The sequence below is a fragment of the Tauraco erythrolophus genome, chromosome 10 (assembly GCF_009769465.1).
Source record: "Tauraco erythrolophus isolate bTauEry1 chromosome 10, bTauEry1.pri, whole genome shotgun sequence".
Taxonomy (NCBI): domain Eukaryota; kingdom Metazoa; phylum Chordata; class Aves; order Musophagiformes; family Musophagidae; genus Tauraco; species Tauraco erythrolophus.
Genome location: NC_141474.1, coordinates 4,657,888 through 4,685,769, shown reverse-complemented (window position 1 = coordinate 4,685,769; position 27,882 = coordinate 4,657,888). Strand labels below are relative to the sequence as shown.

At 49.3% G+C, this 27,882-nt stretch overlaps 1 protein-coding gene across 1 annotated transcript in view; it reads right to left on the bottom strand.

The window, feature by feature from the left end:
• Positions 1–27,882, bottom strand: part of PAPPA2 (pappalysin 2) — an 88,252-nt gene that overhangs the window by 34,691 nt on the left and 25,679 nt on the right. The window contains 11 exon segments of the mRNA XM_086617569.1: positions 6,458–6,677; positions 6,870–7,005; positions 10,379–10,516; positions 11,715–11,908; positions 12,167–12,258; positions 13,829–13,957; positions 14,500–14,992; positions 16,981–17,102; positions 18,652–18,844; positions 19,561–19,854; positions 26,823–26,968. Coding sequence (XP_086473695.1) covers positions 6,458–6,677; positions 6,870–7,005; positions 10,379–10,516; positions 11,715–11,908; positions 12,167–12,258; positions 13,829–13,957; positions 14,500–14,992; positions 16,981–17,102; positions 18,652–18,844; positions 19,561–19,854; positions 26,823–26,968 — 2,157 coding nt within the window.

Here is a 27,882-nt window from a genome sequence, read left to right as displayed (position 1 = left end):
TTTGGCTAGAGCAGCTCGGCTGGCACTGGTGGAGTGATGGCACATCGTCTGGGGCAGCCTTGGTAGTCAGGACACCACTGTTATTAAATAAAGGGTAACAATGCAGTGATGCTTTTCAGCACTCCTGGACACATTTTGGTTTTCCACCAGTTCAGAAACATAAGCAGCAGTGCTGGTATGAAGTAGATCAAGAGATCAGCAAGTTTCTTACTGTATTATTGTACGTGTAAAATATTACATAGATTAGTTACATGAGGGATTGATAATTACAGGCCATAATATCTAAATCTTTCTTTTTATATACACTCATGCACACATTCTACATGTGCCTACAGATAGATCTTACAATTAATGAGCTTTCTCTTTGCCCCAAAAGATGACTAACTTATTGCCGTTTTCTTTGTGACTAACACCACCCCTGTCCCACAAATACCCGCTAGGTTTTATTTTGGAAACGATCCGAGACCTATTGACTCAAGTTCTGAGAAGCTGTTCTCATCCTACATGTAGCTTTGAAGTCTGGTGCTGCTATTCCAGCCCTGAAGAGGGGCTCGTGTCACTGAAAGCAGTCTGATTTCCTCAAATATATCAGTAAGCTTGAAAAAAAAAAAATATCATCTCTACCTACAAACTTTGCATTGATAGCTTCCTTTATCATTATCTGCATCATCATGACTACCACTGCAATGCTCCAGGCCAGGACATCCTTGAGCCTGATATTGTACAAGTGCAGCATAAAAAATACAAAAAAAAAACAAACCCGAACCCCGAAAAAACCCTGAAACAAAACAAAAAACAAAGCCACGTGGCCTGGCCCCATTGCCATCCACATGCCTTACCGGGGTTCGGGTAACGTGACGGAATAAATCATTGATCCCAGCCGCTGGAACACCCTAACGAAGGCTGGACGAGGAAATGGTGTCGTTAGCCCAGTTCTGATCTCAGCATGAAGGAGCTCTTTCTCCTTTTGATGATAAATGAAATTCCTGTATCGCAGCTGCAAGCTCCTGACATTTGGCCATTTCTGATTCATGCTGTATAAGAGATGTGGGACGAGCCAATTTTTTTTTAATTTTTTTTCTGCATAAAATGTCAAAAAAATGTCCATTTTTATCCCAGCATCTTTTGAAGCTCAAAGTAATGATTTGTCAACAACATTTTCACAAAATACCAAGGTTTTTCTCCTAACTTATTCCACATCAGCACCAGCCTGCATGATTTTCTGAGCTCACCAACTCCAATAACTCATACATCAAAGAAAGATTCAGATCTGGAAATTTGTGAAATTCTGCCTAGCGATGGCCCTAACTGCTCTGGAACGATAAGAGCTTTGTTCTGCAATGGGACCAATTCTATAAACCAGAGCAACGCTTTTCCTTTGGGATCCTTCATCTTTCTAGAATAAAAGCAGGAGGCAACTGCCCTCAGTGGAGCACACTGAGCCAGTGATGACACTGCTGGTAGGGAGACGTTGTTTTGTTGTGACAAAACCAGCTTTTCAGAATTTGGAAGTTTCCTATTTTACAGCAATTATTTCACGGAACCCAGAATATACGGATGGACTTACCCAAGTCGAGCTAAGCCAAGCCAAATACAGTGCAGCTGCTTAAAGTGTAATAAATCATCCATAAATTGCTGTAGTCTCTACCCAAGCTTTCAACCCAAAGGTTGCTGCTAAAACAGCCCTTATCATCAAGCTCCAACTCTAACAGAGGAAAATTATTATAACAAGTTCATCTCATGGTGCAAGTTTTTTTTGGAGACAGGGGTTTATAGGGGATGTGGATGAAAAAGTAAAGGCTTCAGCCAAATCTCCTGAAGTTAAAAGTAGTCACTGCACGTACTCTGGTGGAGTCTGGATTGTAGCACTGAACATCAGTGAGATAAAAGATGTTTACCCCAATGTGGTCTAGCAAAAGAGAATAGCTAGGAAATGAGAAAAGGTGTTTTGGAAACACTGGGGAATTTCTCCCTTCAGGCATGTTTCTTGTGAAGGGGAAAGGTCTCACTTTTCCAGTAAGTCTGACAGCAACCATCCTCGTGGGAGCAGGCTACATGTACAGACCCAACGGTGGTGATGCTTCTTGATTACGATCTTCGTTGAGGTTGCCACCTCAAGAAAAGATATTTGCTTCTGTACACGACTCCTAAAGAAACTTGGCAAACAAATAACATCCCTGTGAGTCATCCGCTGTCATCTACCTCACAGATAGAGAAAAAGCACCAGTAAGACATTGAATGACCTGTTGGCCCCTCCGTACCCATAGTGGCAAAGGCAGAAAAAGAAGCAAGAGTAGATCAGCCTTAATGTATTTCCAGACAGTTCCTTTCCATGTTTCTTTGTTGCTTACTACACCAAAATAGATCTATAGAATCATAGAAAATGAGGCTGAAGGGATGTCAACTTCAGTCTGGTCAGCTTTCCAACCTGAGGTAGGACAGACCGGACCTTCATTTCTCCTGAGAGGGGCTGGCCTGACTCCTTCCCGGAGGCAGATGGCCCTGTGAGAGCAGCATGCAGGTAGGATTTACCTGCCAGTATTCCTCAAGGGTGCATGGTCAGCTATCCCAAAGGACACCTTTATCCCCATCCAGTCCCCACAGCAACATGATGCACCTTATTTCTGCCCCTTCCTCTCTTGTCCAGAGAAACTCGCTTCTGATCCACATCCGCCACCGAGAAGGACGTAGAAATAGTGGAGTTCGACTGCAAGACTTATGCTATGAGACTTAAGACAGAAAAAATTGTTTATCATGACAGAGAGGAGACTGCGAGAAGATGAGATCACTCCGTACAGATGGACATGCACAGGAAAGAAGTCTAGGGGTAGGAGGTGTTTAGACCTTTCTGACAAGGATGGAGCGAAAGCAGCAACTTTCATCTTGAAATCAGAGGCAACTTCTCAGCAGAGAGGGTTACTGGACATAAGGATAGCTCAGCAGGGACCATATCACAGGTTGGCTGTGCTTGGAGCAAGACTGGGTGGCCCTTTCCATGAGGTAACACCAAGCACCCTGTGTTTCTAAGCTGTTCATCTGCTGTGTTTAACGCAAAAATCAAACTGGTGTTGGGAGATTTTTTTTTTTCCCCTAGGTGAGACTGGCTAGTCTCAGGGAAAGGCAGAAGATGCCCTGAGCATACTCAAAAAAGCCCATACAAAGCATTAAATTGAAGAAGTTGATTAAGCTGCAGAGAGCATGTCTCAGCCCATCAAGGATGACCTTGAGATCCCAACATAGGTGTCCATCGGCTTTGTGCAAGGTTCCCGACCATGGGGCAACCCTAGACCAGAGGGAAGGAGAGGAAACACCAGCATGTCTACCCAGGTCTCCACAAATTTTCACATCAGCACAAGCACAGTTCATAAATTGACCCTGCTGCCTGGAAGAAAGAAAAACCAAATAAAATCTGCTCAGGAAATGGCCCTTTTCTCTTTGCTGAATAAAGTTTAGCGATTGAAAATACGTAAACAACTCCCTCCTCCATCTGATTTTCCTTTCCCTGACGCCTATTTTCCATATAAAAGGAACCCAAATCAGACTCCCCTGGATGCACTGAACCCACTTTTGGGGGAGCAGAGGAGGGCACTCACGCAGGAAATAACACAATGCCAATTGCATTTTGTAGCACCTTTCCTGTTAACTCGCCAAGGCGCTCCCTAGCACACGCTAACGTAAAATAAAAACACACTAAAAATAAAACCGAGCTAAAAATAAACATAATGGAGGAAATGAACAATGTTCCCCTGGTTCAGCATATAGCCTGGACCAAGGAAAACAGGAGGGACTGTGGTTCGGTTTTAAAATACAAAGAAAAGGATGAAAGTGGGAGAGTTGGAGTCTCCTGGGTGGAAACTCGTGAAAAGTCTGATTTCTGCTTGACCTCACAAGGTTGTGACTGGGTGTGGAAAGCAAAGAAGAGCCATGAGCTGCTGGCAGAGCCAGCAGAGAGGGGTTCCTGGTGCTGGTAGCAAGGTGCAAGGGAGGGACACCATGCTGCTTTGGTCTTGCAGGTGCTCTTCCAACCTTCGGAGACTCCAGCGGATCCGAAAGCAGAAGGCAACTCTATTTTCAAAACAAGGATGTACTTTTCTAGCATCAAACACCTGCTGCCTCCTGACCTGGATATGGCTGTGTTTCAGCAGCAAAACCCACCATCTCTTTGTTTTCCCCAGCCTGCAAAGCACTTGGAGATCCTTCAGGATGAAAGATGCTGCAGAAACACCGAGCCATCGTATATTTATTATTTTGGCAACGAGCGTCTCTAGACTGCAGTCAGGAAACCTCGTTTCTTTGTTGCTTTTGTTACTGTCCCTTTCTTAGGTTATTTTAGGAAAGCACTCGCACGCACGTACTGCGTGTACGAGCGTGAACGGTCAATTCGCTTCTTTACAGGAGTAACGCAGATCTTCTGTGATCTTTTACAGTCAAACGTCTCTAAACCTCTTAAGATTTTATATTCCTGGATTTTTATAGGGGATTTTTTTTTCCCCCCAGATTCCACCTGCCTTATATGAAATGGATTATTAGCCCTCAAAAAAAAAAATACTGCTGTTTTGGAGACGAAAGATTTTAAAAACGTAATATGGAAGGGATACTTGGATGTTTCCTAACTTAACAGAGGGAGATCCCTTATTATTAGTGAGGCTACTGGAGGTTGTAAGCCTAACCCCCCCTTCTAAATATGCAGGCCTTTTGTCCAGAAAAGCAGTACTATAAATAGCATTTCCTACTCCTAAAACTCTGAGAATCTGATTTACTCCCAAGTGTTTGCCAAGGGCACACGTGCAACCTTCAGTTCAGTGTACCACAGCTAAGGCTGGGCCACAGGGAGCCCGCAGGGTGGCAGCAAGAGGAAGAGGAGGAGGAGATGCGAGGATGCTGCTGGATCCTGCCGTACCCATGGATGGGGACAGCACGCAGCTCTGTGCACTTCGGCAGCATGGGAGTTGGCTTGTGTTTCAGCTATAATGAGACTTTTAAGAGGAAAACATCTACTTTCCTCTCTATTTGTCCCTATATGAGCTTCTCCCCATCCATAGGTGATGCTCAGCTGCGCCCGGTCAGCCTCTTCCTCACTCTGGAGGGGGAAGGGGAAGCTCTCAAGCAACGAGAGCACAAAATTATTTTTAAGGATGAGAAAATGTGATTGAAAAACCACATCAGTTGGCTGGGGTCTTAGAAGCATGTGTGTACATAGCTGTAGCAGCTACCAGGAGGAAAAGGACTGCATTTCAGGTGGACGCTGATCCTTTAATGTAAGGCTGAGAATAATATTTATATGCTGACTCACTAAGATTTATGTTTCCACATAAATCACACATGCATTTAAAAAAAAAAAGAAAAAGTAAAAAGCAACTGCAGGATATTCATGGCTTCCAGAACTCTACATAAATCAATTGTACCATGATCCCACAAGCTTTTAGACAAAACACACACACGCTCGTTCATTATCGGGGACGTTTGTCCATCCAGGGCCATCAACAGAAGCAAAATGACAGCAGCAGCGATGCGATGACCCCAGCCAAAGCCCTTCGCTCCTAACACCCCCATAGCTCCAGCAAAGCTTGGACCCCAGATCCATATTCCCAGCACTGCACTTTGAGTAATCGGCTGAACCAGAGCCCTGGATCAGCACGCTCGTAACTTCAGGGAGCCTGGGATCCGCAAGCAAAGCCAGACTTGGCAGGTCTGGCTGTCATCAGCCTCACTGCTCCTTGAGGACAAAGCCGAGCATCCATCGTCCTTTCATTCCTCCTTGGGTCCACGCCTCTGTTTGGCACGGCTCTGCCTGCCTTGTTTATTTTAGTCTATTTTGGACGACGGTCCTTCCCCGTCCCTCTGCCAGCACGGCCCGCTCGGAAAGCGGCGCCCGCTCTGCAAACGCCGCCTCTCGTTTGCTGCTCTGTGAAGACAGGCGGACGCCTGCAAGTGCTGGACATCAACAAATTAAAGCACTGTTACTACTATTAATTGTTATCGCTGCGTCACAACGGAGGCAGTATGAGACTTGGTGAGGAGCCTTGGGTAGACAAGGAGTCAGGTCAGAGAGGAGGAGGAGAGCTTTGTCCCCACCTCTCTCAGTGCAGGGAAGACTGGAATGGATGGAAACAGAGCTTGTAAATCATATGCTGAAGAAGTCAATGCTTCAGCTTCAGCAGCAACCCCCAGCGATAACTCCTCAGCAGGAGCAGCTTGGTTTTCCTGCCAGGAATGCCGTTTCGGGCAGACGCACAGGCCACAGACACACAAAATCCATTTTCTGCCTTCCCCTCCCCAGTGAGATAAGCAAATCAAGACCCATTACACTGGATTTTCCAACACCATCTCAAAAGCCACCTGAAAATAGTCACGAAGCACTCGGTGAGTAGATAAAAACTTCAGAACCAAAGCACAAAGCCCCAGAGGAGAGGGGTACTCTGGTTGCCCATTGGGAAGTGCCTTGAGAAGGCCATACCTGTAGGGCTGATGGCCATGTTCCTCCTTGTGTTGGAGGAGGCAGGTGGTGGGGTCAGAGGAGCCAGGCTGAGCTGAGGTGCGCAGGGCCACGGCTGCAATGCCCACGAGCGGGGAGGAGAAGTTGAGCAGCACTGAAGCAGTCCGCTGGGACAGGTCCTCCTGGCCACGGGTCACGTTGATGATGAGGGGGTTGTGCTGGCATGACAGCTCATATATCCCTGAGAGACAGGGCAAAGAAAGAAGCCAACAGCTCAGCTCCAGGGACATTTTCTCTGCTTTTGATTTACCTGTTCTGCTTCCTCACACATCCCAATAGACCAGCTTGGGAAGCAGAAGGTACTGCATGGGAGAGAGGGGACAGCAGCACCCAAATCTGTGAGCGACTGTGCCCCTGCCCATAGATTGCTCACCCAAAGAGCGGTTCAGCCCATCTACGTCGCTCAGCTGGACAGTGACCCTTGGCTTGCGCTGGTTGCTTGGGATGGTGCCATCGGAGGCCAAGAAGACCAGGAGGGAGGTGGGCACTGCAGGTCTCTCAAAGCACACCTGGGCAGGAGGGCAAGAGAGACCCTGAGAGTACAGATACCAAATACTGCCTGTCTGATCCCATATATGCAAGAAGGAGAGAAAGAGGGAGCACGGTGGGAGAGCAGCAGCGGGGTTTGGGGCTCAGAGACCGCAGATGTGCAGGGCAGAAAATGGGTGGGAAGAGAGAGAGGAAGGAAGGCTGCAGAAACACAGTCCTTTACCTCCTAATTCCTCTTCTCCCTTTCACCAGTCTTCCCTACATGTATCAGTCCTGCCTTGCCATAAATTCATGGCATCTTCCCAGTTTCCACGTTTGCTGCTTTTAAAATAGAGCAACACCTGACCAAGACCTGGATAAACCCCCTTTTTTCTGCCCTCATTTCACCAGGCTCCAACTCCCACCCTGCACGGTGCCAGCTGAGCAAATGAGGCACTCAGAGAGCACAGCTACCAGCCCTGCCACCAGGATATTTCCATTAAAAAACAAAAAAGAACAAAGAACAGCTCCAGTACCCAGACTGCAAACTGTCCATCGGCCAACACGTGGAAAGCAGCCCTGCCTGCTAGGAGAGCCGGCAGCTCCCCACTTGTCTACAGCCCTGAAGGCTACAGGATGCCGGGAAACTCACAGCATCAATCATGGCAGAGCAAACAATCTTTGGAAGTAAGCAGATAGAAATGTTTTTCTCCCCCACCCTGGTACCCCCCACCCAACCCAGTCCCGAGATGTGTTTTGATCAAGATCTCCGCTATGGAGTGTTTTTGTTGAACGCTGGCATGGAGAGCACCCAGAAACTCCAGGTGAAGGTGTATTTCAGAGGAGGACAAGTCCCAGCTGGCTGGGCACAGCCCAAGGAGCAGACTGTGGCGGCGGAGGGGACAATCACCCCATTTGTGATGGCAGCCCAGCCTCGGGGCGGTTCGTGCCGCACCAGGCATTGCTCAGGCATCGGAGCGGGAGAAAACCTGGGGCTGCAGCCCAGGGCTCCCACGCTGCAGGGAGGTGCTCGGCAGCAAACATCCCACAAGCGAGTCCCTGCTGCTGCCTACACGGTCCCTTGGCCAGGGCTTGCCTGGCTGCAAGGAGTGGACCAGGAGGCTCAAACATTTTTATTTGGTACATCCCCGCTGTCACCCTTGGTAAGACAAGTAGGGGGAGAAAGGAAAGGGAACAGGAAAGCAAGAAGCGAAGAAAGACAAAGAAGAGGCAGCAGCACTCACAGCCTGCTCCAGGAAGGCCCCCAGGACAGAGCTGCAGTGGGAATGCCCCAAGGAGCTGGTTGGTTTTTACCCAGTCACCTGCTGCCCACTCCTCCAAGCAAGGTTCCTCAGGGGAGGAGAGATGGTTGGAGCAGTCAGGTGAGGCTTTCCCTGGACTACACAGTTTACGGTGGAGGGTTTAGTCTTTCTATTCCTACAGGGAATCTACTTGGAGGTAAAGGACACTGGCCCCAAGTTAGACCAACGGCAGCCGACTTCACTAACATCCCAATTCTATTATCCATTTTATTACATGTTATGGTGCTTGACCACAGCGGGCTGTCATCTTAATTTTTCTCCCTCCCTCTCCTCCTTTCTGCTTAATTTCCTGCGTGTTACGCATCCTGACTTGCTTACAAGGGATTATGATTACTATGCTAATCGGATGTGTTAGAAACTGAGAACAAAGCATGGCCAGAGATCTGCAGATCATAACGATTCCCATCTGCAGACCAACCCAAGGTGCATGGTAGACACTGCGTTAGGTGGCCCAGACCTCTTGTCCCCAAGCCCACTTAAAGCATGATCCAGCCTTTCCCTTGCTCATTAGTGCCACCTCTTGAGAAACGCTGTAGGAAGCGATTCCTTCCACCCGATGAGTTTTATGGTGTGGCTCTAACACGGGTGACACAGGTGACACAGCTTTAAAATGGCCACGGCAGTTGGTGGCCACGAGACACCATGAACACGTGGGTAGGCATGTGCATGAAGAGCATCATTCCTGTCTGGGCAGGCGGGTGTGCTAGGCAAATTGTCAACAAGAAGCTGTCTTTCCTAAGCCAGTATGTTACCAATCAGGCAAACTCTATTAAAAAAGGAAGAAAAAAAAGAAAGAAAAAGGGCATATTTATTACTAGTCCATAAATAATTTTATGAGCGGAAAATAATAGCACTCCTAGAGAGAGCATGGAGAACTAGTAATGAAAGTCTTTAATATAAACATCCATAGAGGAAGAGAACTGACCACAAGCTCCAATAAAACTGGAACACGCTTTAACCCCTGGTGAGGAGTGGAAAGCAAGCTTTCATCTAGGTAGGGCAGAGGGGGAGATTGCTGCTTTCTCGCTACAGCAAACGAAGAAAGGAGACATTTGTCATAGCCAGAAAGTAGGTTGTGAGAACGCAGACAAGGAAGAGGCGGGGGGGAAACACAACCCAGTTAAAGGAAGCTCTTTGGGAGAGACAGAGGACCTCAGAGGCAACAGCCACATTCATCGACTTAGGGTTTGACGATTCACCAAGTCATCTGAGCGTCTCAGGAAGAGGCCTCTTTCTAGACAACCTGGAGTGGAGCAAGGTGAGGTGCCCCTCAAACTGCAGAGGAAGCAGCACACCAGAGCCTGGCTTTCCAGTAACACCAGGCGACGGCCAGAAAACATCTAAACTATCTCCGTGGTCAGAAAAATCAATGCTATGAAAATCACGTTGGCCTAATCCTCAGCTCTCCTCTGTCCTTCTCCTCTGCCTGCAGGGACGGAGAGGTTTGACCCTCCAGATGCCCTCCCAAAGGCAGCCCCCAGCCGCAGAGGCAGCCCCCAAGCTCCCATTGAGCTGCAAGACCAATGTTTTGGGCACAGAAATGCTTCCTTTGGTCTGGAATCCCCAGTGGGGCAGGAGAACCTGCATGCCACAGCTGATTTCTGTGGGCTCGGGGTGCTCAGCAGCAACTGGGAACACTCAGGATCCCTCAGGATGGAAGCATGTATCCAGCCACCCTCTGTTGCTCTTCACAGCCACAGGGAACAAAGGCAAGCAGGACATGAAACACAGCTTGTGCCCACCCTTTGTGGGTGTAACGGCACAGCTTGACTGCAGGGCACAGTCAGGAGCAAGCTGTTTTCTCAGCCTCAACACATTTCTGTGGGCTTCTGGTTTCGGGCACAGCCCTTCTGCTGGCAATTTGCCCCAGGATGGGTTTGCTGTTCACAGTGGGAACAGGGCAACTACATAAGACCCGGCCACACGTGTTTGGGGTTTGCAAAGAGTTCAGTAGGATATGAAGTTCTATCCAAGCAGTTTTTAAGACTGCTGTAGCTCCTACAGGACAGGAAAGGATAGGTCCTTGTCACCAAAGTGCTGGGGCAAAGATAAGCAAATCCTTCTGTGCCTGATCACACATGTCCTCACTTACCTTGAGCCAAACTCCCTCATCACCCAAGGGCATTCTCTCCTCATCTGGATCCTGAGCATTGTCTTGGCTGGGAGTGCAGGGGAACCAAGCAGCCAGGGAAAGGTCCTTCGGCACATCATGAAGGTGGGATTTACACACCTGGAAGAAGAGATTCATTTCAACCCAGAAGAAAGAAGAAAGGGAAGTTAGAGAAAGAAAAAGCACCTACAAAACCTCAAGGAAGACTCAACAAACCTTGAGAAGGATCCGGGGTTGGTTCCCAGCATGAAGACAATTAGGATGAGGGTTCCTAAACAGGAGTGACACCTCACCGCCCACACATGTGCACAAGAGGCCTTTGCCATTTTGAGGTGCCATAAATATGTTTTTTAAGCACCCCAAAGTCTCTTTGGGTCTGAGTAAGAAATAACGAGCCAAGCTGTGAGATGGCAGGTAAGACTGCAGCCTCCTGATTTTGGCTGGGCTGACGAGATCCAAAGGTGTGATTCGTTTGCCTGAATACCAGTCTGCTGTGCCATTTGATGCCCTGCCGTATCCCAGCCATCCCCATAGACCTGACAGGCAAAACCTGGGAGACATGTCTGTCATTCTAGAGGAGCAGATACCTAAGCCCAAGGCATCTCATTGGACATCTGGGCACTTTAATCATCCTGTAGATCTCAAGAAAATTGTTCCTTATATATCAGGTCAATAGAAACACACGTATAAAGGGCTACATACAACCTCTCTACATATTTCTTGCCCTTCTTCAGCTTGCTAGGAAAGAACACACACACCCCCCATGTCAACATCGATCAGGTGAAATCCCATCCTAGACCTCCAGGCCCTGCTTCAAAGCCCATATGAACGATGGGACTTCTCCCATCGATTTTTCCTCAGCTTTGAATCAGAGAGTTTAAGAGCAGCACAGATGCTGATGGATGAGTGATTTTATCCTTTCAAGCCCTGTCCTTGTGAGGTGTTAGACTTACGGGATTTTTTTTTTTAAACCGACAGTGAGACTACTCACATGCTCAAAGTTGTGCATGTAGCTGGTGGGACAGGGGTCATCTCTGGTTTAGCAAACTCCATGCTCAGGGAAGGTGGTCCCTGCCTTGATGAAACACCCCCCTCCACGTACTGCAGTTCCTGGGATTAGGGACTACTGAAAGAGGGGCGTGAGAAAAGGTCTTCTGCTGGCTCCCTGCACAGGAATATAGTAATCAATGAACACTTCCAGAGCTGCTCTGAAGATTTTGGTTTTGCCTCAGTTCACTCTTGCAGCAGTGATTTCTCCAGCTTTATTGCGTTGGCTTTGCTAGAAAAGTCTGGGGTTTTTGGCCATGCCTTCGCTCACCTTCACAACAGGCTCTCCGGTGACCAAGGAAGCAGGGCAGGACTCCGTGTCCTGATGGGAGGCATAAGCTTTCACTGCCCACAGATCCACATATCCATCAGGCGTGTAGGGACCACAGTCCAGGATGCTGCTTGTCTTCTCAAACGGCTCACACACACCATCCCCATCATGCACGTAGCACAGGCTTGGTTCCCCTGCAAGGAGACCAGGGATGACCCGTTTACAGACCAGGTTCCAGGCACATACATCTCCTCCTGTCCCAGGAGGCATGCTGGCGGTTTAGACCCGGGATTTCCCACCACAAGGGCCTGACAAGCTCTGTGGATCACTCCAGCTGCAGATCCACGTTTTGTTCCGATGAGGTGCACCACCTCCTGCTCTGAGAAGCAGTGTGAATAACATACAGTTTTGACTCCTGCCTCAAAAGGATGTCTCAATCCATTTGGACTCACCGACACAGTTGAAGCCTTTTTCCTTTTTACACTTCCTGGAACAGCCATCTCCATCCAGCAAGTCCCCATCATCGCATTCCTCCTCCAGGCTCCTAAGAGGACACCAGCCAAACATGTTAAACGCCACCCTTGACTCAACACTCCTCTCCTTCCACCCACCCACCCACGAGTGAGGACCCCGTATCTTGGTTCCGTTTCTACAGAAGCAGGCAGAAGAGAAAGAATCACATGTGGAGTAAGATAGAGGAGAGAAAACACCATATCTTGCCAGGGGATAAAAAGAGGTTGAAAACACAGCATATGGAAAAGGACATAACTGCACTGTGACTTTCTTATAAGACCTAAAGCAAGAACTATGGGAGAAAATGAAGCTATAATACAACATAGGAAGCAGAAAATCATGCATCAGTAAGACTTGCTTCTGGAGAAAGCAAGTGTTGGAAAGGGCAGGAGGTTCTGAGATGGGGCCAGAGTTTCAGTGGGAGCCGGAGAAGAGAAGGCAGGAGAAGGGAGAGAGAATCAACTCCCAGCTGGCATGCATGGCATATCATGAGGAAAAAAAGCCCATGTGGTTTCCTTGAAAAGGTTCTGTCCCCATACTGCAGAAAATAGACCTGATGGGAGAAGCTGGCAGAGATGCTTCAATTCGTACCTATTCTTTTGCGCACAGTTATGTATCCCAAAACACAAGGAGCAAAAAAACTTTAGACATACATCTTGTGATGCTCACACATCACAAAGGAAAAAAACTCTCACAGACAAAGCTTCTGGCATGGCTTTCCCCACAACAGCTCAGGAACAGGAAAACCTGTCAAAAATCTCAGCTGCTATCTGCCCATTTCTGCTCCTCTCACTTTTCTGTCGACTTTGACAACAGAGCCTAAAGTGGTCATTCACTATCTCTGGACCAAGCCTTCAGCTAGTATGAATTCATGCTAAAACTGTACCAGAGTGCATCATATATTAGCAGCTAGCCCTGCTGTAAGCCTCTTTGCCTTGCTGGGTCTTGTGGGATACCACGATCCTTCCTGCACTTGCTTCAATTGTCCACTTTCTCACACTGTTAAGAACAGTGTTTTCAAAGGAAAGTGCTTCTGAGTAACCTGGAAGGTGCAGTCTGAAAAAGCTAAAATGTGGAAATTTGGCATAATTATCCCCAGACGGAGCAGATGAACCACTGGAGTCTCTCAGTGAAGAGCTAGAGCACCCCTCATCATTTGGGGTCTCTAAGCAGAAACCAGACAGCTCTCTAAAGACATCACGCTGTGTGGGACTTACATTCGCTGTGGAACCTACTCCTGCAGGACCACCACCGTGTGCCCTGTGCAGAAGGTTATATCGGCCAATCCCAAAGGTGGATCCCCTCTGGGGTCAGACTCTGCAACAGCTCACTGAGATGGGCCAGAATCCAAACACTGCAGCCAAACAGTGAGGATGTTCAGGCTGGACCCCTCATCCAGACCCTGCTTCTCAAAAAGACCATCCTTATCCCCTACGCATACGGCATTTTGACAAAACACAGTTCGGTCTGCTGGAGGGATTCAGTTCAGCATCTTCAATCAAGCACCCCTGCTTGGAGGACCAACCCAGTGCTTCCCTTTGGGGCAGGATGACCTGACAGTTTAAAGAACCTCAGTTAAGAGCTTTGGTTTCTTGACTTACGTGGTCACCTTCCCATCCCCACAGTAGGGCGCTCCGTGGACATGGACAAGCGGTGGGGAGGCTTCTCCCGAGGTTGTCCCAGAGACCACCTGCACCTGGTAGCGGTACACCTGCCCAGGTGTGACTTCCCTGCAGGAACAGAGAGGACTTGAACAAAGAGCAAGAGGGAACAACCCATACATCTGCCACAGATTTGCTCACCACAGCTATAGAAAATCAATGTTCGTGCCCAGGTGGTGTCAGTTTGACACACGTCTCCATGTTCTACACTGCCAGAGGCAGAGGCTGTGAGAAAAGGATCTCTGCCAGGTCATGCAGAGGGGCCTGCTGCTTATTTCCCCAGGGTCTGAGCTGGGGAGAAGTGGCATTAGCTCGAGTGATCATTTTACTGGTTGTGTTGATGTGGAAAACGTTTCTGGGCTTAACGAGCTCCTTCTCATTAGCCTGGGCTCCCAGGCAAGTGTCATGCTAGCACCATGGGTCTGCAACAAGCTCCCTCAATGCCAAACAGGGAATCCACTCACAGCATTGAATGTGGTAACTAATGGGGGGTGGGGAGGAAACAAAACCCAAGCAAAACCATCCAGGAATTCAAAGGCAGGACCTGAGGAGGTCATCAAAACTGCCCCAGCCACCCGCTCAGCCTGCGATGGAGCAGCTTTGTCACTCACATGTCGACAAACTGGTGGTGCGCCTGTGCTGGGGCGGTGGGGGATCCGTTTGCAAACGGGGGGTCGCGGAGGACTCTGTACTGGATCAGTTGGCAGGAGGAGCAGAGAGAGCTGTGGGGCATGGAGGTCAGCAGGGCCGTGTCTATCTCCATCCTCTCGTCAAAGGTGTAGATTTTGACTCCAGACACCTTTTTAGGGATGTCGAGCTTCACAGTAAAGGGGACATCACAGAAGGTGTCCAGGGGGCCCAGATGGATAGACTCCCCTTGCTCTGTCAGGACTTCAATGTCAGACAGCGCCTTGGGAGAGCCCGTGGAGAGGTATGTGGTCCAGAGGGTGAGGGAATCAGGGTAGACGGGGTGTAGGAAGCGCAGCTCCAGGATGCAGCCGTCTGGCTGAGGACATGGCACTGTCATGTTCATGTGGTACAGGTGGAGCTCCGGACTCCAGGCTTGCAGGCTGGGCTCACAGGGCTGATCCACATCCGGGGGCCCTGGGCAGGAGGGACAAGAAGGAGGCTGATGAGAATCAGGACAAGTGACCTCACAGGGGACCCAGAGGGGCGATCCTCTCCATGCCATACCCTGTAGGTGTTTATGCATCCCTGCACTATAGCTGCACACCCATGTGGTTCTGCAGCTGCTACAGGCATGAGGCTTTGAGCAACCTGGTCTGGTGGAAGGTGTCCCTGTCCCATGGCAGGGGGTTAGAACTAGATGATCGTGAAGGTCCCTTCCAACCCAAACCATTCCATGATTCTATGTGCCAGAGCTAGTGGTATCTGCCCTAACATCCTATACAACAATGAGCACCACTAGTCTCCCAGCCCCTGGGTATCCATACAAGCACCACATCTGCCAAGCCTCACGTCTCACAGCCCCCTAAAATAGGGACAAAGGTATCCATGCCACAGCTGGTTGCAGTGCCACCAGCAGCTCTAGAGACAGCCTGGACACAGCTGGGGGTCTGTGGTCTCACAGGCACAGGAGGCTCACCAAGAGCACTTGAACTCTGAGTCCCAGTGGTTCCATGGGTTTGGACATAGGCTAAGCAGAACAGAGACCAAAGCTTTCCACAGGCAGGAAGGGACCAGGTCCAAAGCAAGCCAGGGAAGCAGCTCTGGAAGGCTGTTCTGCCACCAGGACCTCGAAGATGGATGGTGCCCAGGCCGACCTCAGACCCTCAACTTGCCTCCTTTGGTGGTGGACTAGCACTCAGCAAGAGAAACGTAGCGTTGGGCTTCCAGTCTCAGAAAGCATCACTGGAATTCATCATCCTGCAGTAGAAAAACCCTTGTCATCATCAACCACTGCAAGCATTTCTTAGAGCCCAGCACCAATCCAAAGCCTGCATCCATTGCATATTAGTCTTCTAGAAACCATCAAACCTGTCTTTCACCACAGTAAACATGCACTTGTGATAAGTGCAGGTCATACATAGGAGACAACAACATCCAATAATTCCAGAAGCAGTTTTAATTTGCCAGTGAAACAGGCAGGCAGGGGAAACACGAACCACTGACAATAAACAAGCTAAGCTTGATTTGTTTCATATCACTGCATAAGCACAAATTTGATTATTTAAGTTGTTGGGCTTTTTCCCCCCGCTCAACTTGCAACACTAGCAAGAGATACTTAAAGGGTTTTCAGACACAGAATCTCAGCAACGTCCTGACACTCCTGTTCTCAGAGCACAGGCTACACCCCAAAGCTGTAATCATGTCCAAACTGCACCTTCTCTACAATCACTCCAAGGCATTTGCAGCTGACCTCAGCAGCTCAAACATGCAGAACTAACAGATCCTCTGGTTCCATGCGGTTCGACAGCAGCTTCTGCACGACATACACCTCATGGGATCATTTCACCTGTTCTCCTGCCTCCTCTGCTTTGCCCTTGGAGAAGCTGAGGCTGTATGAAGAGCCCAGCAGCTCCTATAGCAGCTACGTGATCCTGAAAGCCACCACCATCCCCACAAACTGGGTCTTCTAAATCAACATCTGAGTCTCAGCACAAGAGAAGTTGTGACACCCTGATATTCACCTCGGCAGCGAGGAATTGCATCCAACCCAGATTGCCCAGGACTTGGTACAGACTCAGCGGGACTGAGCAAGGAGGTCCTCTTGCTCTCTTTGGACAAGGCTGCATCAAAGCCTGTGAGTGTCCCTGAGGTTTGGGATGAGGTCCCAAGATGTACGTTGTAAGACTTACTTCAATGAAATGCCCCTCCCTTTTGAACCAGTAGCTCTCATTAACACCTTCCTTGGAAGCGATTTGTGTTGACATCGAGGTGTCAGTTTGTTTGCCCAAAGCCAGCTGGCAGCTACCAGGTGTCTCCTGGGCACCTAGAATTCCTTCCTGCACTAAAGAGTCTCCCCAAAGAAGAGTCATCTCATTCTCTCAAAGAAAAAAAGCTTCTTTTTCTAAGAAGATCTCATCTCTGTCCTCGAGATTCACAGCCAGGGGATGAGAGGACACGTTTACCTTCTGCTTCTTCTGGGGTCCAGTAGCCAGAGGAATCGCAGACCCGAGGGGAAGAGGCCTCGTGCACATACTGACGGAAGGTGCCGTCTTCGGCGCAGTTGTCGCAGATCGTGTCCTGCTCCCTGCAGACAGAAGACAAAGGCATCAGCATGTTTAATCACAGCGGGTTAATTTTCCATCCATGTTTGTCCAATTAAGATCAGATGGGAAGCTGGAAGAGCAAAGCTAAGGTCTCAGGAAGCCCCTGGACATATCATCCTGCTTGGAATAAGCTTTGTCAAAGACAGGAGAATAAGAACAACCGCAGGTCAAGCTGGGTTTAATCCCTCCTCTTCTACAGACTCCCTGGGTAGTCCTGGATGAGCCATTGAATCGCCAGTTCCCTACCCACAGAGCAGAGCTAAGAGACTTCATGCTCCCCAGGCCCATGCCTCTGCCATTGGGTGAGAGCACTCAGGTCCATCTCCACTAACTCCCAGAGTCAGGTTTTTGGCTTTTGTCACTACCACAACACAAGACAGTCACAACAATATCATTTAAAGAGAGTACTACTGTGCTCTCCAGGAAAAAAAAAAAAGAGGCTTTTCTGTGATGAAGACCAGCCTCAGTCCCTTTCCTTGGCAAGCTCATCACAACAGATGCAGAAGCCCCACCACCACGGACCAGCTCCTGAGCCAGTTATGAGCGAGAGCTGCAGATGGATCTGAAGACCCAGCACCTGCCTCCTGGACGCGTGTTTTCCTGCTCCCAAACCACTCCATTCCCCACCAAAGCAGTTGGTTTGGATGACTCGAGGCCAGCCAGCACTCAGAGGCTCTCATGCCTGCAGCAGTAACAGGTACACAATCTTGTTATCCCTGGGATGAAAAGCCCACAGCGGAGAGCATCAGTTCTTTGAAGAGACAGTAAACACTGACCTAGGGTTGTCCCAGGTGCCTTCAAACACCACTTTCCTCTGAATTGCAAAAGCTTTGTGAAGAAGCTTTAAAACCATTTCAAGAGCTCTTTAACCTATGCTTACGGTTCCGTAACAAAAGCACAGACCCAAAACCTGGTGGAAACCAAAATGTTTCAGCAAGAGGGGCTGCGCTGGATAGATGCATTGGCAGCATATTCGGGTCTTGGTGACTCCCCAAGGTTGGGGGGAAGGAAGACAGCCACCCGACGCTCAAAGCCATGCACTACTCGCCGGCCAAACAACTCTGGCTCCTCAGCACCATTTCTCCGGCTTGAAAAGTTTCCTGACTTACCCCCAGTTAGTTACACCACGAGCCCGTGACAGCGCTGGGAACGAAACCCAGCTCTTGCGGTTCGAGCTCCCTGCCTTAACCACAAGGCTGCATTTCCTCCTGGTAAATGGCTATTTTATACAATAAGTGCTAAATGAAGCTCATTTTTCATTCCGTGATTGCACTCTGGGGTTTAAGAATTGGCATTGCCTCCCGACTCTCTTTGGCTTCCCCTCCCGGCACCCTGACAGCAGGCAGCTTGCAGGAGAGCCCATGTGCAGCCAGCCAGGCCATCGCAGCAGCTCACACATCTGAGGGTTTTGCTGGAGATGACCAAAGGGGAAAGAGGTCGGGAGGGGGGTCTGCACCACAGAGGGTCCCTTGTCCCTTCTGGCAGGCTCCTGTGCAAGCCCAAGCCTATCACATACAGCAGATCTCTTACCTCTCGTGGATGACACTGCTGATAGGAGGCAGCCAGTAGATGCTGAGGGAGTCCTGCGTCTGCCCAGTGACCATGGGAGGGATGGGGATGGGCGCAGGCTTCTTGCTCTGGCCCCAGCGCTGGTACACCAGGTCCAGGTAGCAATGCATCCGGGCCACTTGGTTGGGAGTGAAGGTGTTGGTGCAGTCATCATCTAGGGGAAGAGAGGCCAGGCTGAGGGTGGCGGGGACGGGCCAGCAAGGCACAGCAACATGCACCCGTCCCGGTCTCCAACCTCAGTTTTGGGGACTTCTAAGGAGATGTGAGAAACACCAGTGCAGGGTGGCTCTCCTGCCAGGGCTCTCCGGTGTCGTGTGTCCCCAAAGCCACAAGATGGCACTGCCTGAGCAGCTCCACATCCCTGCACTTGCTCAGCACCAGCTCACACCAGCTCCAACGCCTGGGCAGTGCCACCGTCCTCGGGAGACCCGCAGTGGGTCAGCAGAGGGTGACACAGAATTGTTCTTCAATTGGGCTGCCAGGAGGAACACCAGCCCTCTTCAGCACACCTTTGGAAACCAAGCCAAAAGGGCTCAACTCAAAGATCCAAAATTATAACAGTAGCAGCAATAACAACAATAATGATGTTGCTTCAGGACTGCAGAACAAAGGTACACCACCACGCAGACAAGAATGGCTTTGGTGCACGTCCAATGATGGATCAGCAGGGAGGGAGGGACAGAAACAGCCTGCAGCGAGAAAGGGGCTAAGAAGCTACTGCAAGCACAGGCTGCAGCCTGCCATGTCCCAACGAACCAGGAGGGACCATATCAGTTAGGGAAAGGACTCCCAATACAGGCAGGAGGGAGAGAAACCCAAGTTTCTAGTGAAGGTGACCCCTTACAACTTCTAAAGATGATTACTGGTTACCTGTATAGCTCATGTAGTTGTTGAAAGGCGTTCCCGTGAAATGCGTCTGGCCGCAGGTGTCATTGGTAGGGTCTGGATCCCGACAGAGTTTACTCTTTGGGGTGGGGGCAGTGTCAGCACAGAGGTCTCCCGTCTCCATAGATGGAGTTGTCTCCCTGCAGGGATCGTCACAAGATTCCCTCTCGCTCACTCCCTTAAAGACATGGTACAGCCCCAGGACGTGTCCCACTTCGTGGATCATGGTGTTCGTGTGGCCGTGCATACCATAATAAGCAGGGTTGAGGACAACTCCACCTAGAATTGCAAGGACAAAGAACATCATCCAGAGGAACAGACAGCGGGCAGCTGCCATTGCTCACCTGTGCTAAGTAAAACTCTCATTGTGCTTCCAGGTCAGAAAGGAGGTGTCAGACAGAGACCTCAAGATGGACATGCTCACCCCCTTGTAGAACGGGAAGAGGGCTCCTTTACCACTCTTGGAGTGGAATGGGGTGGGTGTTTTTTCTTCCCCTTCTGATTATACCACTCCCCCAACATCTTAAATCACATCAGCTACAACTCCCTCTGTGTCTTTCTGCAGGTTTATAACTCAAGGTCTGCTTTGGTTCACACTTACAACTCCAAATGAGGTTTGGAGCCAGGGCACCAAACTGAGACATGCTGTGAGCTTACAGGCACAACCTTTTGAAACAGAGGACAGAAGACCTTCCCTAGCCTAGGCAGGTGGCTAAAGCACACCAGCTCCCATGACAAATGAGTACAAGGTGCCTAGTGAAGTCCTGACACACTTGGCTGTGCCAACTGGAAGCCACCATCAGCACAAGTCCATATGAAGATTCAGATGCACTGTCTCTGGCCCCTCCTGAGAAAACTGCAATGATCTGTTGCTTCAGCCTCCAAACCAGACCCTAAGGAGCAAACTACAACTCTCACGAGGTGCTGTTACAACCCACTAAGCTTATACCACAAACCTGACCCAAATCTACTGCGTATTTTAGAGCAGCGTTTTCCAAAACACAGCTTCTGAAGATCCCTTCCTTCCCTACAGAGGGGTTTGTGCGTGGGCAAGGTGCACCAAGTGAACCAGGTGGGAACCCCGCACCCATCACAGTCCTACTCCTCTTCACTGGGGCAGCCCAGCTCCTTGACCCAAGGGGGCACAAAGGGGCAGGTCATCTCCAAGCCAGTCTGGTGCAGGTTCAACCGTCAAAGATGCTGGAGCATGGGTACAGACTAAGACCCCCAGAAACTGCCCAGAGCTGCCACCTCATACCAACAGGGTGGAGCTGGACAGGACTTGTGTTGATCCTGCCCAAAGATGCCCCTTGGCTGCGGGCAAGGTGCTTTTCCTCTCCTGCCCAACCCCTGTGATGGGAAGAGCAAGGATCAATGATGCAGAGGAAAGCCAAGCGATTCGGAGCCTTCCCTTTGCTCACTGCCAGCATCTTCAACTCCTGACCTGGGATGCACAATCCTGTACCAACAGCTCTGTACCATATCTGCTGGGAAACTGTCTGTGAAGGACACTCAAGAACAAAACTCACCTCTCTTCTCCGGCCTCCTTTTATTTGTTTTGCCCAAATTAAAGTCTCTTTGGAAATTCAGCATTTTTCTCCCTGCTTTGAGATTTTTCATTGGCCATTTCCTCCTCTTTCCTCTTCTGGTTTCCTTGCTCCATCCACTTTCCCATGCTGCCTTACAGTGGAGAAGCAAGGGCTGAAGAATATCAGCAAGAGAAGGGAGCAAAAACCAAACCCCCAGCATGTGCCCAGGCTGACTCCGGGTAATACCTCCATGGCATGGGAGGCTGGTTTTACCCAACTACTTTTAACCCAGGCAGCTCAGATGGCAGCATGGGGAATAGTTGGCTCCGACACAGCTTGCTCCCTCTTTTTCAGGGCTCTGAAGCGTTTGCCGAGCCAGCTACCCTCACGGCAGAGCCTCTGCTACTGCATCTCCACTGCCAGTTGCTGCCCCTGCCAGCAAAGTTAAAATTGGCAGAGGGCCACCGTGTGATCCCGTCTCCAGCCACAGCATAGACTGCTTGAAATCTGCTCCTGGATCAGCTCCGTGTGCTACTGGACTACCTCATGTGCTCGAGTAATAGGGCATTCCTTCCGAGAGAAGGCTTTCTTCAGATCGTGGTGTCCCTGGCAGGACACCAGCAGGTCTGTGATTCCTCTGGTGGAGACATGCTGGGTGAACACTGGGGTTGGGGCTGGAAAGGGGCCTTCAGAGATGCCTTGAGCAATTCTCTCACGCCCAACAGGGTTGCAAGAGGGTGAAGAAATGGGTGCCATCTTCTGTGGAGCATCTACGTGTGTGGTCCATGGAAGGGCTGAGAGACACCACTGACCTGCCAAGTGGCACTGTTCCTTAGCTAAAAATTCATGTTTGTTGTTCTTCCTCCCCACAGTGTGGATCTTCTGCCCAGAGCAGCTTGGCTTGAGGCAAAGGATGGGTCACAAAGTAGCTGCATTCCCTTTCTCCCCAGCTGTAAAACACCAGAGCAGAGGACCTTGCATCTCGTCACTCAGCTCTTGACCTTTTAGTTGACTGAAGATGGGCCACCAGAAGGTACAGAGGTTGAAAAATCCTTTGGGGACCTTCGTGTTGTGTCCTGTCAATCATTAGGTCTTTGCAAGCCATTCCCCCTCTCAATTACCAGGCTGGTGATCACTATAGATAGTAAAGGGCATCCCATTGATGGAGAACCCAGCGGGCAAATTAAAAAAAAAAAATCTGCTGCTTCTCATTTTAATCAAAGCAGGGCGTGAGAGAAGAGGCAAGGAAAGAAAAGCCATCTCTGCAGCCAAACCCCAGCCCGAGCAAGGCAGGGGGCTGCCTGCCCAAAGGTCTGAAAGGAGGAATGCGCATGCAGAGAGAAAAATAGCGTTTTCATAAACAAATAACTGTGATGCGAAAGCCCCGCGCGCATCCTGCGGCACTGACCACACGGAACGGAACGGGTGTGAGCACCAGGGGCACGGGAGGCCCTGTGACCAAGCAGCCCTCCTCCCAGCAGAAACCCAACGCTCTTCTCATGCCGGGGGAACAAAAGGGATTACAGCACAGGGAAGAAGAAAACTGCCACAGGGGAGGGATGTCAAGGCTGGGATACCCTGTCTGTCCCCCTCCTCTCTGCTGGCTTCCCCTGTCCCATTCCTCCCCCACACTCCACAAGGACAATCATATTTTAGTACTTTTTTTTTTTTTCCCCAGCTAATTAGATGGCAGGATTAGAAACAGCATGAGAACTCTGCCTGCCTTCCAGGACATCCCTGTGCCTCCATACCCTGTCCCCACAGCTCCCTGATGAGCTGGGAGAGCTCCCAGCTTTGGACCAGGAAGTTGTATTTCCCCTCTGCAGGATCCTGGCTGTGAAGGCAAGATGTGGAAGTGTTCATAACATCCCAACAAGACCAATCTCCCCTCTCTCTCCTCTGCAGATGAGGCTTTCCTTCTCACCTCTGCCACCTCCCGCCCTAGGAGACGGGCTAAATTAGGCTTTAAATGGACTCTCCCTCGCATGCCTGAGAACAAGCCCAAGGAGGTCCCCAAGGTCAACATTTACACAACCAAGCTGAAAAATTCAGTGTCATGTCCCTGTGACATCAAGGGGGCCCAGCACCGCAAGGCAGGAGAATCAGAGTCTTCATTGGACTTGCTCACCCAACCAAGGCTTCAGGTTTAACCTCTCAACATTCTCTTCCTCCAGATCAGACCTACTGACTACAGCTGCAGAGCTAGTAATGTCCTCAAAGTCAAGCCTCAACTCTGCTCAAGCAACAAGAGGTTCCCAGTCCATCAGCACAGTGAGTTATTAGCACTGGCGTGGACTCACTACCATCTTCACTGCCACATCCCTTGGAAGCTCCCAGTCCCAGCACGTTGCCCTGCTTCTAACCACGATCAACGGCAACGCTGAAGGACTCTGGTTCAAACCAACCCCCAAGGAACCAACCTGTTCCTGGGTCAGGGCTGTTGCAGAGAACCCATGCTCAAGCAAGCACGGGATCTTTAAACAGCAAACCACAACGCTGAACCTGCACCACAGGGCCAGTCTTCCCCAAACACTGAGTCACGGCAATTAATGGAACAAACGCATGACGGTTAGTCAGACAGGAAGATGGCCATTGCTTAAGGTACCTTTGATGGAACGGCTGGCCCTCCTTCAGGATCCACTGACCTCAGCCAGATATATGAGCTGGCCTCAGCTTATATAACTGCAGAAAGTATTTATAACATCAAATATTCGCAATTCCCTTGCCTTTCGACCATGTTTATGCAAATACAGCTCACATGCAGCTACACATGAAGTTTAAAGCATCTGCATTATTACATTGCTAGGGTTTTTTGAGGCGAGGCTTTCCACTGCGGAAAGTTAACGTTTTTTTATAGGACAGGAGTTCTTCGACTCTTTGTGTTTTGTAGTTAAAAAGATTTACTTCTAAATTCTCAGAAAACTCATTCCAGACTCCAAGCAAGAACTCTGAATTTGAGAGGAACTCACTGTGATTATGGTGGAAAGACTGAGACAGACAGTATGGTTAGAGGGAGTGGTGCAAACAGACCTGAGACCTTCTACCTCTGCTGCTAAGCTGGCTGCAAGTTATCTCTGTCAAGGAGCTCCACAGAAGCTGAAGTATTGCCTATAGAAGCGTCACAGATCAGTTCACCCTCTCCAAGTCAGTAATTATCTCTTATGCTTCAATGAACATCATTGCTGTTTGTTGGTTTTACTACTGGTCTAAAATGGTAAACCACCCCTAAACCTTCAGGAAGGATGCCTGAAATTCAGATTTACTCAGGAAAATAATCTGGAGGGGAGCAATAGATCTGTAAGTCATCAGCATAGGAAAAGTCACTTAACTTCTGGTAGACCAAAACAAGCACAGAAGAAGAGACGAGGATGAAAAACAAAGTTCACTTAAAATTTTCAGAAGGTGAAGATGCCAACAGGAAGGGGAGGAGGAACCTCTTGAAAGACACACTTAGAAATCATTCTTTCATGACCTTTAAGGAGTTCAAAGTCCAGACAGCAGATTAAACAACATCTAGAGAAGAACTGTTGGAGAACAGTTCGGAAACAGGACGGTTAGTGAGCTTTGGGATGAAAGGAAGTGTTAAAATAGAAGAAGAGAAGGCAGTTGGAGAGAAAAAGTCTCAGGGTACTTCTCTTGAAAACATGTAAGAAAGTCCAGTTCAGAGAGACAAACAGAGCAAAACCCAATCAAGAGCCTCTGGAGCCAAGAGGCAGGTTAGCTTCTTGGAGATGTCAAGTCAAACTCAAGGCATCAGTTGGATTCAGGAGGAGAATCAAAGCATGAGAAGGTCTGCACCTGTGTAGGGAAAAATCATCATGGTGCTGCTGCTCCACCGCAGAAACTCTGCAGGGTCTGTGTGCAAACCTTAAAATATTAAGGTCGGGGCAGACAGGAGATTAGCAAGATTCAGTGCAAGGGAAGGAGTCTGTCTTCTTGGAGACAGATCCCTTTCTTGTGGAAAGATCTGTCTCCACCCCTGGTCACTGTTAGGTCCTTAAAGCTCAGGAATTTTTCTCAAACCCCTATTCACTCCTCCCAAGGTTTTCCTTGCTCTTTCCTCACTGCTTTACCTTCACACCTACTCAGATTCTCCAGTAGCCTCTTGTGAGATGTTCTGTCAAAAGCCATATATTCATGAGCTGCTCAGTCCTAACAGTCCTTCTGTGCTGGACAATAATATACATTGTGCGTGGTACAAAACACTTGATGATGTGGTGGAGCCTACTGTTTGCAGTGAACAGAGTCCACCACCCGCCCTCCCCAAGCTCATTAAATCTAAAACCAAGGACAGCCTTGAACCAAAGTCTCCAGTCGGTGCCAGAGCCTCAAAGAAGTTCAGATCCAGCTTCATACTTCATAGCTCTGGCACCAGAGCCAAGACAACACCCCTTCTCCCCTGAACCTCTGCGGTAAAACCCTGATCCAACATTTCCAGATGGTGTCACCTCTTGTGTCCCTGGCTGGACACGAACTTTGAGACCGGAGCTAAACGCAAGCTTTTGATGAAACTGGTCACCCTGATTACCCCTCCGTACAACTCTTTGCAAGCCATTGGGAGGGGTCTGAAGAGAACACGCGCGGCTGAAGCACTTGCTGTAGTAAGATGACTGTCAAGCCGAGCCTTGGAAGTGATTTCTGGAAGCTGAAGGAACAAATTGCATGGAGATTTGCCTTCCTCGACGGGCAACTGTAGCAACACGCTATTGAAAAAACAGTCCTGAAACTCATTGAGGGAGGGAAACTGGCAAAAAACAACTTTAAAACAGGTCTTTAATGGCAGTGTAAAACTTTTAAGGGTTGAACATCACACGCTTGTAAAAGCAGAAGGTCTAGGTCTGCTGTGCAGGTGTCAGGAGTAATTATTTCCAGTCACTTATTGAGAAACACTTTAGAAGTTTTGACTGTAAAGTATAAAGGGCTTTGCCAGAAAACTCTGACATCGAAAGAGGTGGAGGGAGAGGCAGGAAAAAGAGAGACAGCAGAAATCGGAGAAAACACACAATATATTTACATTCTGGTGATGAAGCAGTTGCCGTTCTGACTGTTTTGTAGCCTGCCAGGGCTGATGACCTTAAGAGTCTGCTTTGAATTCACCGAAGCCAAGGAGAAGCTTGCCTCCAGCAGGTAGCAAGCCAAGTTATAAAAACACGATTTAATTTGATAGTCATCCTCACATTTACAGCTGGATTCGGAAGTGGACAGTGTTCGCTGCCTGGTCAGCCCTGGAGTCACTCACATCTGGAGTCCCTGCTCCGAAATCACCAACAACTCCTGGTTTATCTGCTTGCCGTTACGTGCTGTAAAGTGAAGTTCACCATTTCCAGAATCCCGGAAGACAGACCTGGAAGGTCCCAGAGAAGCCAAATGCGAGTCTAAACCTCTCTCCAGAGCCTGCACTGATGGTGAACCTGCAGCTCTCCCCAAGCTCTCTGTCCCACTGTCTCACTGCCTTCGCCATTAAAAGTTTCTTATAACAACTTGGAAGTCCCTTGGCAGAGTGGAACCCCAGCACCTTATCCACATGGACACAGAAGATCAGGCAGCTCCTCTCCTTACAGCAGCAGCTGTTGGTACATCCAAAGCCTTTTATCATGACCTTCTTATTAAACATCCTCAATGTTGAGCCAAAGCATGGCTGCCTCTTTTTGCCAAGTCAGCCAAGAGAGAGGAAAACCAACAACCCCAAGACCCCCATGAGTGGGGTAGCTTACTTACCCAGGTGACTAAGAGCCTCTTTATCCCACGGCCAAGTGGCAGCACCAGCCAACTCTTCCCTCACCGAACTGGCAAAGTAAACGTTGAGGAAGTGGGTGCTGTTCAGCTGCAGTGCCTCCTTCAGCTCCTTCACGCTCATGTATGCTCTGCAAGGACAACAGGGAGGAGATAGTCAGCACAGACTTCAACCAAGCGAAGAGGAAAAGCAGGAGCCACTCAAATATCCTGGAAAGGGTGCAGCAGACCTGGAGACCCCATCCTCAACTCTCTGAAACCAACTGCATTTGGTAAAGCACAGCAAAAATTAGGTTTCAACCTGATTCTACTCTGTAAGGTGCAAGCTCTGCTAGTGAGGGGTTTGCGTGAGAGGCAGTCATGCAAACCTGAAGAAGTTTTGCTAATTACAGTAGCTTTGTTGATGAGTTCTACTCTTAGCAAAGGTTTTCTAACAACAGGGACAGAAAAGACCTCAGAGAACTGGATGAAAGGAGGAGGAGAAACAATGAGAGAAGAAAGGAAATCCAGAGGTCAGTCCTCTTCAGGAAAAGTGAAGGTGTTTGGCATCAGAAAAGTAGAATTTGAAGTGGAGTGGAAATGAGTTTTCCCCAAGGAGTGAGGAGAGAGAAAGGAATCCAGGACTCCAGCTGGTTCCAACAAAGGTTTTCACAGGTCATCTCTGATATAGGTCAGGGCACAAACAAATCAAACCTTATTCTTTGGAGCAGAGAGGGTTTGCCAGCTGGTGCCAAGAAGTCTCTCCTCCAGCTTCTCTACTCTGCCTGGAGAAGCTCACAACCATGGCCCTCCACTCTATCCTTTTCCTCAGGACAACCAGTATGCCAGAGGTGGCAGTGCATGGTGAGAACAAGGGGTTCCTGCAGAGTGCAGGCACGTAACACATCAAGAAACATGTTACCTCACCCCCATCCCTGCCTATTGGATAAAGAGGAGCATAAGCAAAAGGTATCTCAGAACTTGCTCCAAGAAATCTCTCTTCCAGCTCTGCTCGAAACGGACTTTGGAGAAGTGCGATGCCTGGGTCCCCCAGCACTGAGCCAAC